The sequence below is a fragment of the Canis aureus genome, chromosome 33, assembly GCF_053574225.1.
Source record: "Canis aureus isolate CA01 chromosome 33, VMU_Caureus_v.1.0, whole genome shotgun sequence".
In the NCBI taxonomy this organism is placed as follows: domain Eukaryota; kingdom Metazoa; phylum Chordata; class Mammalia; order Carnivora; family Canidae; genus Canis; species Canis aureus.
The window spans coordinates 6,362,591-6,375,592 of NC_135643.1; the positions used below are offsets into that span (position 1 = coordinate 6,362,591).

A 13,002-nucleotide genomic window follows, 5' to 3' on the forward strand; every position below is an offset into this window, starting at 1 on the left:
CCATTAGCTTAAAATTCAAATGACCCTCAGAGAAAGCCCAGCTGTGGCAAAAGGAACTATTATTCTCAAAGTAAACTTCTCCCTTCTGATCAGGCACCAACATCCAATCACTGAAGCTACAGCCTTGTCCATCCAAATTATTTGCTTTCAAAACAGCCTGACAACTTGGCTCATTCTTTAGATGCTTAAAGGCCATCAGAATGACCAAGTGGATGACAGCATGTAAGATTCATCTAAATAAAAGGGCTCATTGTAATGGACAAAATCAAGATCTTTACCACACAGATAGAGAGGGGGAAAATGCTTGAAAGTGTAAATTCTTTCAAGAGAGAAGGGTTGGGGTCGATTAAAATATAAAACTGGAAAGATCCACAAATGAAGCCTGGGGAGTCATTCAGCCCATGGAGCACATTTGTTGTTAGTAGATGCAAAGCAAGAGAAATTGAGATCCAACTGTAGTGTTCTAAATAAAAGGCGTATCATAAAATGTGCTCAGGTAACATGCCAAACCTTCTACCCAATTTAGAGGCAGAATATTTATCAAAGGTTATTTGGTAAGTTAGTTGTTTGAAATCCTGAAAATATTTTCTCCCAAAACATAATGTTATTCATGGTGATTGGCTTCCCATGGTAGACCACAAAAATTTCCTAATGTACAGTGTCATAATGCTTAAGCACAGTACTGGGATAATGAGGTAGTACAAATTGTTCTGTAGAAATTGAATCTTACCATCCTATATAGCAGTGCTTTTCAAATCATGAGTCACAACTCATGAAATCAATTCAGTGGGTCTTCCCCTGTTTAATTCTTAATAGAATGGAAGAAATGGAATGGAAAGAACAGAACTGCAAAGATCAAAGTACGTCCCCGGTCATAAATAAAAGTATTATTCTTGAAACTTAATTTCAATGTTATAGGTATAAATAGCTGTGTGCATTCAGGATTGCAATGTAAAATATATTTCTTACTGTGGGTCACAGTTAAAATAGTTTGAATGTCTTTTAGCAAAGCTTCCATGGGGTGCCTAACACAAAGCCAGGGTTTAATAACATTTGTTAAATGAATGAATGATTGCAGTTGGTCCCAGGGTTGTAGGTTATTGTTAAGCTGAATGAATGATTGCGTGAACTGGCAAACACACGAAGAATGAATAAATAGGATGCCAGTGATAACACCTCTCTTACTCTCAGATCTGACACTTGCAGAAGAAAACTTGCTCACTTCAGCATTTCCATACTAGTGAGGTGATGGGGACAGATGGTTGCCCAACTGCAATTCCCTATAGGTAGTTTCCTTGGCTTGGGACAGGGTCTCCGTCAGATAGAGGCCGTTATGAGGGAAAGATAGGGACAAGCTTCTACAGTTGAGTAGGATTGGACTTTAGGGCCTGGGTTCTGAGGGGAGGAGGAGAAAGGTAAGATGGGGTTGCCAGATTAGCAAATAAAAACACACAAATAAATAACTGCTGGTTAAATCGAAACTTCAGAAAAACAACAAATAGTTTAAGAGCAAAGAAAATCATAAACCTGCAGAGTTGGAAGATCTGTTTGATCCATCAGTTGCTTATGTGATGCAAAATGATGTGTACAGTACTCTACTGGGGGCTGTAGAAAGAAAAAATACTTAGTTCTTGAGCCTGAAGAGGTCAGAGACAATGCAGTCAAGGACCTCAGCAATGACCATGCTCTGGGCACCACTCTAAGCACTTTCCAGGCATTAACTCATTTACCCCTAGCCACTCTGCATTCCGCACTGCTATCGTCCCCACTGAAGACAGAAAACTGAAGCACAGAGAAGTTACAAGAGAAAGTTGCCCTAGGTCTCATATAGAAACACACCAATAGTATTCAGTAGGCCTGCAGTAGAGGCCTGGCTGTGTCCAAGGGGGCTGGGGCTAGAGGCAGGATCTGAGCTGAACCTCGCAGAAAGAGGAAACTTTAATAGATGAATTGGGGGGTGGGAGTGGGGGGGGGAACACTCCAGGCAGAGCAACAGCTCAGCAGCAAGAGGACATGATGGAGAAATGGCGTAGACCAAAGTTGCCGGAGTACTAGAGGATAGTCAGAGGAAGGAAAGACCGGACAAGAAATTCAGGTAGTGAGCACACTGTCAAGGGGAACTGCTTTCCCTGCTGCATCTGCATGCAAAGGCAAAGCACCAAAGAATTGGGGGTATATAAATGGACACTGAGTTGAGTTGGGCTATTAAGGAAAATTACTTGGGCAATGGTCCAAAAGATCGAGTGGAGGAGGCAGCAATCAGAGGCGAGGAAAAGATCAGCTAAGTCAGCACAGCTGGCTGGCCAAGCACTATGGAATCGGAAGTAAATCCTCTCAGATCCGATCCATAGTAGGGAGTAACCTTGCACAATTCCGGTAATGACCCTGAGCCCTGGCTCCCTCACTTCCAAAACAGAGATGACAATACAACTTAACCTCATAATGTCATTGGGGAATAAAACAGGACAACACGCAGGAAATGCTTCCTAAGTGGAAGCTATCCGTCAAGGTTCATGGTGATTGAACTTGAATCTTTCCCTTCACAATTCCTCTGAGTTCAATCAGCCTTTGATTGAACATTTCCAGGAGTAAGGTGCTCACACCATCCCAACGGTAACACCATGAAGGGGAAAGAACGAAAGAATGCAGGTGTTTACCTTTCCTATTTCCAAAGAGAAAGAGTATAGCTAGGAATAAAGCTGAGATAGAAAACAAAAAACAAAACACCACATACCAAGTAACCATAATTGAAGAAGGGAGATGAACTTTGAGATCCTCACTCTAACACATGTCGCTAGAGTGACCTTAACCAAACTACTTAACCTCTGTAAACCTCGATTCTCTCGTCTGTAAAGCATGGTTGTTGATACCTATATCATGAACCTATCGGGAAGATAGCTGAGATTGTAGATGCTCTGCCCTTAAAACAATGCCTATCAGAGTAGACAATCATGACAGTTATTGTAAGGCCAGATGTGTTCTGCTCAATGGATGTGGCCCCTGAAAGGTGCCCCTCCAGGTTAGATAACAAAGGATGGCAGCATTAAAAATGCAGGTTTGCAGACTGAGGGAAGGGGACCCAGTAGGAGAAAAAGTAGTCACCTCTGACTGTATAATTCTCCGCTTTTTTCTGCTCTGAAACCAGACCCCATCACTGACTATCAGGAAGGCACAATACAAAGCGACACTGAGGCTGAGATGGGAGACAGGTTCATAATATGGCAAAGCTGACAGGGTCAGGAATGGACATCAGGGCCAGACATCCATTCACCTAAGCATATGGGACACATGTAAGTAGGACCTGCTAGGTCTGAAACCACCACTGTACTCTTAGAATGTCCTACCTCTATAGCCATCAGAACATACAGAAAGCCCACTCTTTCCGCAGAAGCTCTGCCTTGGTGAGGCACAAACATTATTTCAAAAATCTAGCCCAGTGCTCCCGGCACCACCGTGACTGAGATAAACTTATTACCCTTTTATTTTTTCTTGAAATTTTAAAATTGTCTCTCAAAGACTTAGTTCATAAACTTAAATACTAAGACAACGTAAAGGGGAGATTAGCAAAATGATCATGAAGACACTGTGTTTCAAATGCACACCATCTGTCCTTAGCCTCTGAAGATGACACAGCAAGGTACACACTGGACCTGTTTTCCAACACCAGTGACTTTCTGCCCCTTTGTTCTCCATAACCTGTCACCCATTCTCCCTTGTCACACAACAGCAAACACACAAGGGTTCCTGTCGGGATTCAGTACTCTTGCAGGCAGAAATCTGTTTGCAAACCAAACTGGCCGGTGTAGGAAGAAACCACATTGTTGGCCTCCTCCTAACCAAAATGAGACTAAAGGCCATTCATTATGAAAACATCCATCTCTTCTCTTGATCTCCCTGCAACTAAAGGTAGCCTCCAAAGTTAGAATTAGAGCATTTGGTGGAAATGAAAGGCTGCCTAAAATTCCTCATGTCCTATCACTTTCACTTTTAGGAAATGAATATTTAGAAAGGTTTAAGAATATCTTTCTTACACATTTCTTTCCCTCCCAAATATAGAGAGCTCATTTATGAATAAGAATGTGTTGCCTGAGAAGAAAGCAACCTCAAAACACATTCCTGACTCAGTTATTCATCTCTTTGGGCAGATTTTCCCCTATAGGTAGGGATGGCATGATCTCTTAACTCTTCCAGCAACACTGATTAAAAGCGATACCTGATGGGGTGATTCAAGTCAACAATAAATCAATCATCTGTAGAAAGGAGAAAGCAGAGATTATCGTAGCTCCCGCCCCCATTTGGGTAGAAAAGAACACAAAGCAAGATATATGGAGTTATCGAGGACTGAGGGAATTTGCCTTTCCCAGAAGCTCTTCAAAGACAAAACAGCTACTCATTTTCTTAATTGTCTAAGTAAGTCTCTGACTACTTTTTAAGCTGCCCTCCAAGCAATGATTGAGAGCCAATAATTCTAAGAAATCAAGGTGGGGCATCCATTGGCTGGAAGACCAAACAGACCGGAATATACAACCAAAAGACAGTACATACAACAAAATTGCTGTGGGTCGACAACTTAAAAACAAAAATCCAGGGGAGGGGACGCCTGGGTGGCTCAGCGGTTAAGAGTCTGCCTTCAGCCCAGGGTGTGATCCTGGACTCTAGGTATGGAGTCCCACGTCGGGCTCCCTGCTTGGAGCCTGCTTCTCCCTCCGCCTATGTCTCTGCCTCTTTCCTTCTTTGTCTCTCATGAATAAATAAATTAAAATCTTAAAAAAAAAAAAAAATCCAGGGGAGCCTGGCTGGTTGGCTCCGTTGGTGGAACATGCGACTCTTGATCTTCTGGGTATGAGTTTGAACCTCATGTTGGGTATAGGGATTACTTAAAAATAAAATCTTTTAAAAAATAAGTTAGTTAAAATGAAAATCCAAATACAATGAAGACAAAGTCAGAGAGAAAAGCAATTTTAAAGGAGCATCTCACCTCTCTGAAATGACCCCCAAATGCTACCAAACATTTACATCACAGAGAAGGAGGTGGGCAGAGATGTAACATGCCAAAGGAGACAGCTGATTTTAGCTGCAGACCTGGAAAACTTTACTTTTTCAGACTTTTCATGATTTTTTTTTTTTAGATTTCAGGCCACCAAGCACCCAGGCAGGCATTTCAGTCTGGTTTCTCCCAGTCTGCTCCTGTTTTCCCAGCTGCTCTTGATCACTTACTATTGAGATCTCCCTGCTTAAAAACCGATTTGTCACACAACAGACGTTCCGCGTTGGGCAACTGGAGCTCTAAAATCAAAGCAATGTGACCACAGGACCTCAGAGGGTACGAACACCGACAGTGCCAAAGGGGAGAAGAGATTCACTGCAGCCAGGGAAGCATGTGAGTGTGCAGCCTGAAGATCTGCCTTGCTGAAGGACCAGCTCTCACACCCATGAGAGAAGACCCCAAATTCTGCTTTCCCTGGCCGGTCCGGAAACTGCAGAGAGGGCTGAGGTGGCTCCTCCAGTAGCCCTGAGGCTGGCAGGAAGGGTCGTCAGGCCCTGGGACTCCGCAAGGAGCGCCCGCCGAGCACACAGCGCTGGTTAACCTGGCCGTCACAGCTGTGGCCTCTGCTCTGCTGGGTAGATAGAGACAAAGGACATACTGTTCCCGCTGTAGGCCTGAGGGGAAGGGGGTGCCTGTGCACAGTGTGGAGCTCCCTCCTGAGCAGCCAGTATGGGTTTCCACAGTTCCCCTCCGCAGGACAAGCCAGCCAGCCTTCCCAGAAGTGATGCCCTGCAGAGATGCTTACAGCAGCACCACTGCCACCTCGGGCAGGTGTGAGCAATTAGATGTCCCTGCCTTCAGAGCTGCCATGTGTTCACCTGATTTGGCAAATCCCACGTTAACCCTTCTCCTCCCCAGCGTACCCCACCCACCCGAGAAATGAGTTAACTTCGCGGAGTTTGCAGTGTGCTGGAGGTCGGGGGGAGGGAAGAAGCCTTCTGACCTAAAGATCTTTACTGTTAACTTCCCCCCACCAACACCCCAAGATTAAAAGGGGGCGAGGGTGGGAAATGAAGCAGCAGAGAGGGGTGAGAGGATACTGCTCATCCTCAGACATTCCTGGCATTTCAGGTAAAGAGCAACTCGCAAAAGTCAGTCCAGATTGACAAAAAAAAAAAAAAAAGAAAAAAAAAAAACGTGCTCGCCTGTCGACCTGTCAACTACGGAAGGCAACACCGGGCTCGCCGAGGTCCCGGGCTTGGGGTCTGCTCCCCGCCCCCCTCGCCCCGCGCGGGCCGGACGGAGGCGCCAGGCGGGCAGGTGAGCCCGCGCACCCTCGCGCTCACCGGGGACCCCAGGGCGGCGCTCGGGGCTCGCGGCCGCGGGGACACGCCCTCCACCTACCTCCAACACCGCAGAGGCGCCCTTGCTCGGCAGCGCGCAGCCCAGCAGCTCGGCCAGAAACTTTGCCATAGACCAGCGCGGAGGCGGGGCCCTCCCGCAGCGCCCGAGCGGCCGCCCGGCTCGCGCTCAGCCCTCGGGCGGGCGAGGCGGGGCCCCGGGGCGGGGCGGGGGGCCGGGGCGGGGCGGGGCGAGCGCGCCGGGGGTCCCGCCGACTGTCACCACGACCGCGGCCGGGGAAGGGCCCCGCGAGGGGGTGCGGGAGGGCCAACGACCCCGCAGCCCCGAGCCGCGCGCGGCCAAGGCCACGCCCGCGACTCCGCCGGGCCCGACAGCGCGGGGGAGGCGGGCCGGGGGCGCCCCCAGTACCCCGCTTCCCCCTCCCGGGCGCGAACCGAGACCCGAACCAGGGCTGCCGCCAGCCCGCCCTCCCGGGAAGGAAAAGGCTCCAGAGCCTGGGAGGAGGGACTCCCGCTCCTCTCCTCACATCCACCCCCGTCGTTGAAGGGAGCAGGCACAGGTGCGCCCCAGAAGGGGAAGGGCGCACTGCGTAGGCACAGGGGCCGGGCCAGGTGAGCTCCGTAGTCACAGTCACGGCCCTCCCGAAGGATGGTCAAGCCAGGAGACAGACACACACAGCTGTGGCCCCGTTTCTCTTTCCAAACCTATAAGGCCTGTCTTGTTAAAAAGGAAGATGCTTTTAGGACACAAGACCTATGTACATCTCAAACTTTGGAACTTTGGCGTACCTAAGAATAACCTGCTGCAGACCTTGTTTTTTGTTGTTGTTGTTTTTAATTTTTATTTATTTATGATAGTCACAGAGAGAGAGAGAGAGAGGCAGAGACACAGGCAGAGGGAGAAGCAGGCTCCATGCACCGGGAGCCCGACGTGGGATTCGATCCCGGGTCTCCAGGATCGCGCCCTGGGCCAAAGGCAGGCGCCAAACCGCTCGGCCACCCAGGGATCCCAAGACCTTGTTTAAAATCAGAAGCCCTGGGCCCCAACTCCCAGTGTTTCTGATTCAGACGGTTTGGGACAACCCCAGGATCCGCTTTTTTTATTAGGCACCCCGGGAGATCCCGATGCGGGTGGTGCCCAGCATCAATCTGGAGAAACATTGCCCTACCTTGTCAAATCCAGAAGTCAGAGCATACAAGACCTGTAAAAGCATTAGACAGGCCAGAGACAGAGACCCTCAAGAAAGTTTGTCAAATCACCTAATTTTATAGGCAAGGAAACAGAGCTGGAAAAGTTTGTATTACCTCACGAGAGCCGTAGTATTAGAGACACTCCAGGCATTATAGAAGCACCCTGTAAATCTTGCTCGACTGAATGAATAGAAGAAGACGGATAGCCGGATGGGTGGTGATGGATAGCTCGGTCTAGATTTCCTGATTTACATTCCAGAATTCTAGTTGGCACAGCAGAGTCACTGTGAATTCAGGAAATAAAGATGGGAAGGAAAGGTGTTATACTAAATAAGCTGGAATTTATCAGCTCAGTGCTTCTCCAACTTTTTCAGTCAAATATTTTTCACAATAGGGGATCCCTGGGTGGCTCAGAGGTTTGGCACCTGCCTTTGGCCCAGGGCGCGATCCTGGAGTCCCGGGATCGAGTCCCACATTGGGCTCCTGGCATGGAGCCTGCTTCTCCCTCCTCCTGTGTGTGTGTCTCTCTCTCTGTGTCTGTCATAAATAAATAAATAAATCTTAAAAAATATTTTTCACAATAAAGAGATGATCAAAAACAAATTTTTTATGGAATCTCTGGTTTTATCTTTTTTCATTTTGCCGTATGAAATATTCAATTTCGTTACAATCTAAAAAGGCCTACTCCTATAAGTAAAATGAACACTTCAAGTACTCTATCTTTATCCAGAACCCACTAGCATAGCACTAACTAATCCCCATCAGTGAAATCAAGAATGTGGCAGCTCGATGCCCATGCACTACACTAAAAAGAAAAGAGAAGGGAAACTAATATGCACTGAGTACCTCCAAATGTTTTAGGCACTGTGTCACTGGGCTAGAGGATGGGCTCTGCTGATAGACTACTAAATCCCATTTATGATATTTAATAGCTGTGAGTCTTCGAACGAGTGACTTCTCTGTGCTTTGGTTTGGGCATTGCAAGTCAGGCAAATAATAAAGGTAGCTACTGCATGTGGTTTGTATTTGTTTCCCATTGCTGTCACAACTTAGCGTCTTAAACCAATACCCAGTTATTATGTCATAGTTCTGTGGGTAGGCTCAACTGGGTTGTGTGTGTAGGATCTCATAAGGCTAAAATCCATACACAGCCAGCTAGGCTCTTATCTGGACACCCTGAGATGAATCCACTTCCAAACCCAGTTCCTGGCAGCTGTAGGTCTGAGATCCTTGCTTCCTGGTTGGTTGTCAGCCCAGCCCGTCCTCTGCTCCTGGAGAATACCCAGGCTTTTCACGTGACCTCTTCCATCTTTAAAGCAGCAATTGAGTTGAGCCCTTCTCACACTTTGAATCTCTCTAACTTCTTTTGCCAATGGCCAGAGAAGACTTTTTGCTTTAAAGGGGCTCATATGATTATATGATTATAATATCCAGGCCCACCTATATAATCTTCCTGTCTTCAGGTCAACTGAGCAGTCAGTCATGTAATCACACCTTCAAAGTCCCTTTCGCTGCATCAACTAACATGATCACAGAAGTAACAGCAGAAGTGAAGGTCATGAAAGCTATCTAGAATTCAACTTACCACAGATTATTTTGAAGAATAAGTAAATGTTTGCATTTTAAACCCTTAGAATAATGTTTTATTTCATTATACTTACAGTAAGAACTCAATAAAGGTTAGCTGTTATTTTTTTTTTCTGACCATAGCACTACATTTGATTGTCATTACAACTCTGTATTATTTTAAGGGATTACACCAAGAATCAAAAAGTTTGTCCATGTTGGTGAAGATGTGGAGAAAAAGAAACCCGTGTGCACTGCTAGCGGTAATGTAAATTGGTGCAGCTTCTATGGAAAACAGTATATAGGTTCCTTAAAAAAATAAAAATACCATATGACCAAGTATTGGGTATTTACCCAAAGAAAATAAAACACCAATTCAAAAAAATATATGCACCCCTACATTTATTGCAGGATTATTTACAATAGCCAAGATACAGAAGCAATCAAGTGTCCATTAATAGCTGAATAGATAATGTGAAACACACAGTAGAATATTACCCAGCCATAAAAAAGGATAAGACCTTGCCATTTGGGACAACATGGACAGACCCTAGAGGGTATTACACTAAGTAAAATGAGTCAGACAGACAGAGAAAAACAAATATCATATTATTTCACTTATATGTGCAATCTAAAAAAAAATGAGTGAACAAAAAGCACAAATAAGTCAACAACAAAGAGGATGACAAAATGAGTAAAAGGGAGTGGGAGGTAAAGGCTTCCAGTTTTGGAATGAATAAATCATGGGAATAGGGATGCCTGGGTGGCTCAACAGTTGGGAGCTTGCCTTCCGCCCAGGTCATGATCCCAGAACCCGGGATCGAGTCCCACATCAGGCTTCCTGTGGGGAGCCTGCTTCTCCCTCTGCCTATGTCTCCACCTCTCTCTCTCTCTCTCTCTGTCTTTCATGAATAAATAAATAAATCTTTTTTTTTAAAAAGTCATGGGAATAAAAGGCACAGCATAGAGAGTATAGTCAATGGTATTAAAATAGTGTAACATGGTGACAGATGGCAGCTCACTTGTTAGGCACAGCATAACATATAGACATGTCAAATCACTGTGTTGTACACAAGAAACTAATGTAGCATTGTGTGTCAACTATACTTGAATTAAAAAAGACAGCCTGTCCAATACCACATGACCAGTTAATAGCAGAGACAGGAATCAAGCCTAGCACAGCCGCCAATCAAGTCTGTGCTTTTGCTATTACGTGATAGTACATCATAGAAAGCTGGCAAAGGACAGGGACTATTCATCTGGGGATGGAGGGCTTGAGGAAGAGTGTGGCAATAATTAGTGGCAGAAGGAATATTTACAGATATAGTCAGTTGCTGAACGTGAGTTCTTTATGGTCTAGGTGCAAGGGAAGCTATACTAAATTTTAAAAGTCTTTCACTGAACTGATGATTTTTAGTGAGCAGAGGCATTTTGTTGTGAAGATATTCATCTTAAAGTTCTATAAATTTCACTGTGGGTCTAGATTCATTCCTTTGATGAACTCTTCCTCTGCATGCCACCTCCCTCCCCTCTGCCATGTTGCATCTTGCAGTCTCAAGAGGAAATAAATATTTCTGAAGAGCAGTCCCACTGACCCCATCTTGATAACAAGAGCATTGTCCAGATTTTCTCCAGGGCCTACTCAGGCCTGAATCACTACCACACCTATTTTCTGCTGTCTCCCTAGCTACCTAGCTAGTAGCACAATGGCAGACACCCAGGGGGAAAAAAAAGAAAAAAAAGCAAGTAAATAAATTACTATCATCTCTGCTCCCCCACCCCCCTTTTAGGACCTTGTTCACTAAAAGTTATTCATACACTTTGACTCAGTATTTCTATTTCTAGAATTTATCCTAAAACATAGGGAATCACTCAAAGAGTATTGCATTTAAAATTGTTTCATATCTATAGAGGTAAGGGTCTTTTTTACTGACATAGGTTATCATGGCTAAAAGAGCAGGACTGGAGTTGACCTGCCGGAGGTTGAACTCTGGCTCTGACAAGTACCAGGTTCTGATTATGGGCAAGCCACTTTGATTCTGTAACCCTCCATTTCCTTATCTGGAAAGTAAGGATGATAACACCTACCTCATAAGAATTTAGTTACTACTATTATACTAACTTATTAGAATGCTGATATTAACATACCTTCATATAATTAATGGTTCTACGTAGTGTCACCATAAGCATCTTTACCACAAGCATTTTTGCTGCATAATCCAGTACCCATAGGCAATACTGCCATAAAAGATAAAAATCATTAAAAATAAAAAAGGGGGTATTCACTAAAAAGAAATAAGGAAACATGAAAAAGAATAACAAAATTAAAAAGACTTCATTGCAAAATACAAAATATTTGAATACATTCAAAATGTATAGTATAGATTCATGGAGACACTGTGCAAATAATTGATTTTACTTTGTGGATTATACCTAAGCACTTTCTTCAAAGTATTTCATTCATAGTATTACACATTTTTTTTTTTTTGCTTGTTAATTCATCTTCTCATTCAGCATCACATTCTTTCCTTATTTGCTAAAATTTCTTCCTTCATTGAGAGACATATTACTTTCTAAATACTAGGATGCACATTGTAATTGAGCCTTGTATCACAGTGTTTGTTTGTTCTTGGCATACTGTCACATGTCTGCTGACAGACGCTCCAAAATTCTATGGTAAATGTGGGTTCAAAACCCTGCACACCGTATAGACCGTTATGAAGGCTAAAGTTTATATAATATAAAAATTATAGTACTGTGTCAATGGAGAAATCAAATCAAACTGTCAGTCAGTTATTTTTTTATCTTTTACGGCAAAATTGCCTTCTGGCCAATTAGTTATATGGCAAAAAAAAAAAATGTTTTCCGTGAACATGCTAACAGCAAAGATGTCTACAGCAAAAAGGTTTACAGCAAAAATTCCAGATACGATAATTAATATACTAAATAAGTACCCAGCCAATAGTTAGTAATAAATGTTCACTATTAGAAGAGTCACAATTAATGATACATCCTCAATCCTGGCCCATAGCCTGGCACCCTATACTCAATAACAATTGATTGAATGAATAGATGGATGGACAAATAAATGAGCAAAGATACTTGTTGCAACATCATAAAGCCAAAATTTCTAAATCTTCTAACATCTAACAATGGGAGATTGGTTTGATATACTATGGTTCATAAATACAGTCAGCATAAAGTATATTTTAAAGAATATTCACTGACCTAGAAAATGTCCTTTATATAGTGTTTGTGGGGGACAGCATACAATTTGTGTCGTATATGCTAACTTTGTAAAATGTTTCCATGCATATGTCAGAAGAAAACAAGAAGAGATATACCAAAAGGCAATAATAGTTCTTTCAGGGTGACAGAATAATAGATGACTTTTATTTTCTTTCTTCTTTATACATTCCTGAATTTTCTATTCTTTGCAGTGAACCTGAGCACAACAACCATTCTAATACTTTTTAAAATCTCATCATGAAGAACTTGGACATTTAAAAAAATGTTGAGTTAATCTTAACTGATTTAAGATTTTATCCCTTTAGGGACACCTAGGTGGCTCAGTGGTTGGGCATCTGTCTTCAGGAGCCCCGGGATCGAGTCCCACATCGGGCTCCCTGCGTGGAGCCTGTTTCTCCATCTGCCCCTCTCTCTTTGTGTCACTCATGAATAAATAAATAAAATCTTTGAAGGAAAAAAAGATCTTATCCCTTTAATAAAACATTCGCAATAGACCGATTAACACAGCTAAATATACTACACCGTAAGAAATCTGTTTGTGAAGAGGCTTTACTAAATATCATCCAAAATTCAATTTTAAAGACACTCACCTTTATTGTAAGAGCTAACACTCCGGTTATCATTAATAGCCATGACCCTGAGAATGGC

At 43.8% G+C, this 13,002-nt stretch overlaps 1 protein-coding gene across 14 annotated transcripts in view; it reads right to left on the bottom strand.

Moving 5' to 3' along the window:
- The window catches only part of RASGEF1B (RasGEF domain family member 1B), a 550,562-nt gene extending 544,026 nt beyond the window's left edge, over window positions 1-6,536 (bottom strand). For 3 of the 14 annotated variants that reach the window (XM_077882674.1, XM_077882665.1, XM_077882662.1), the window contains exon 1: window positions 6,392-6,529. Coding sequence is in view for 2 of the 14 variants with exons in the window: in XM_077882673.1 (XP_077738799.1) it covers window positions 6,392-6,460 (69 nt within the window). In the remaining 12 variants the exon portion in view is untranslated. Of the gene's footprint in view, window positions 1-6,391 lie in introns of all 14 variants that reach the window. The other 11 variants (XM_077882673.1, XM_077882675.1, XM_077882663.1 and 8 more) reach the window with 11 other exon arrangements.
- Between the last annotated feature and the right edge of the window lie 6,466 nt (window positions 6,537-13,002).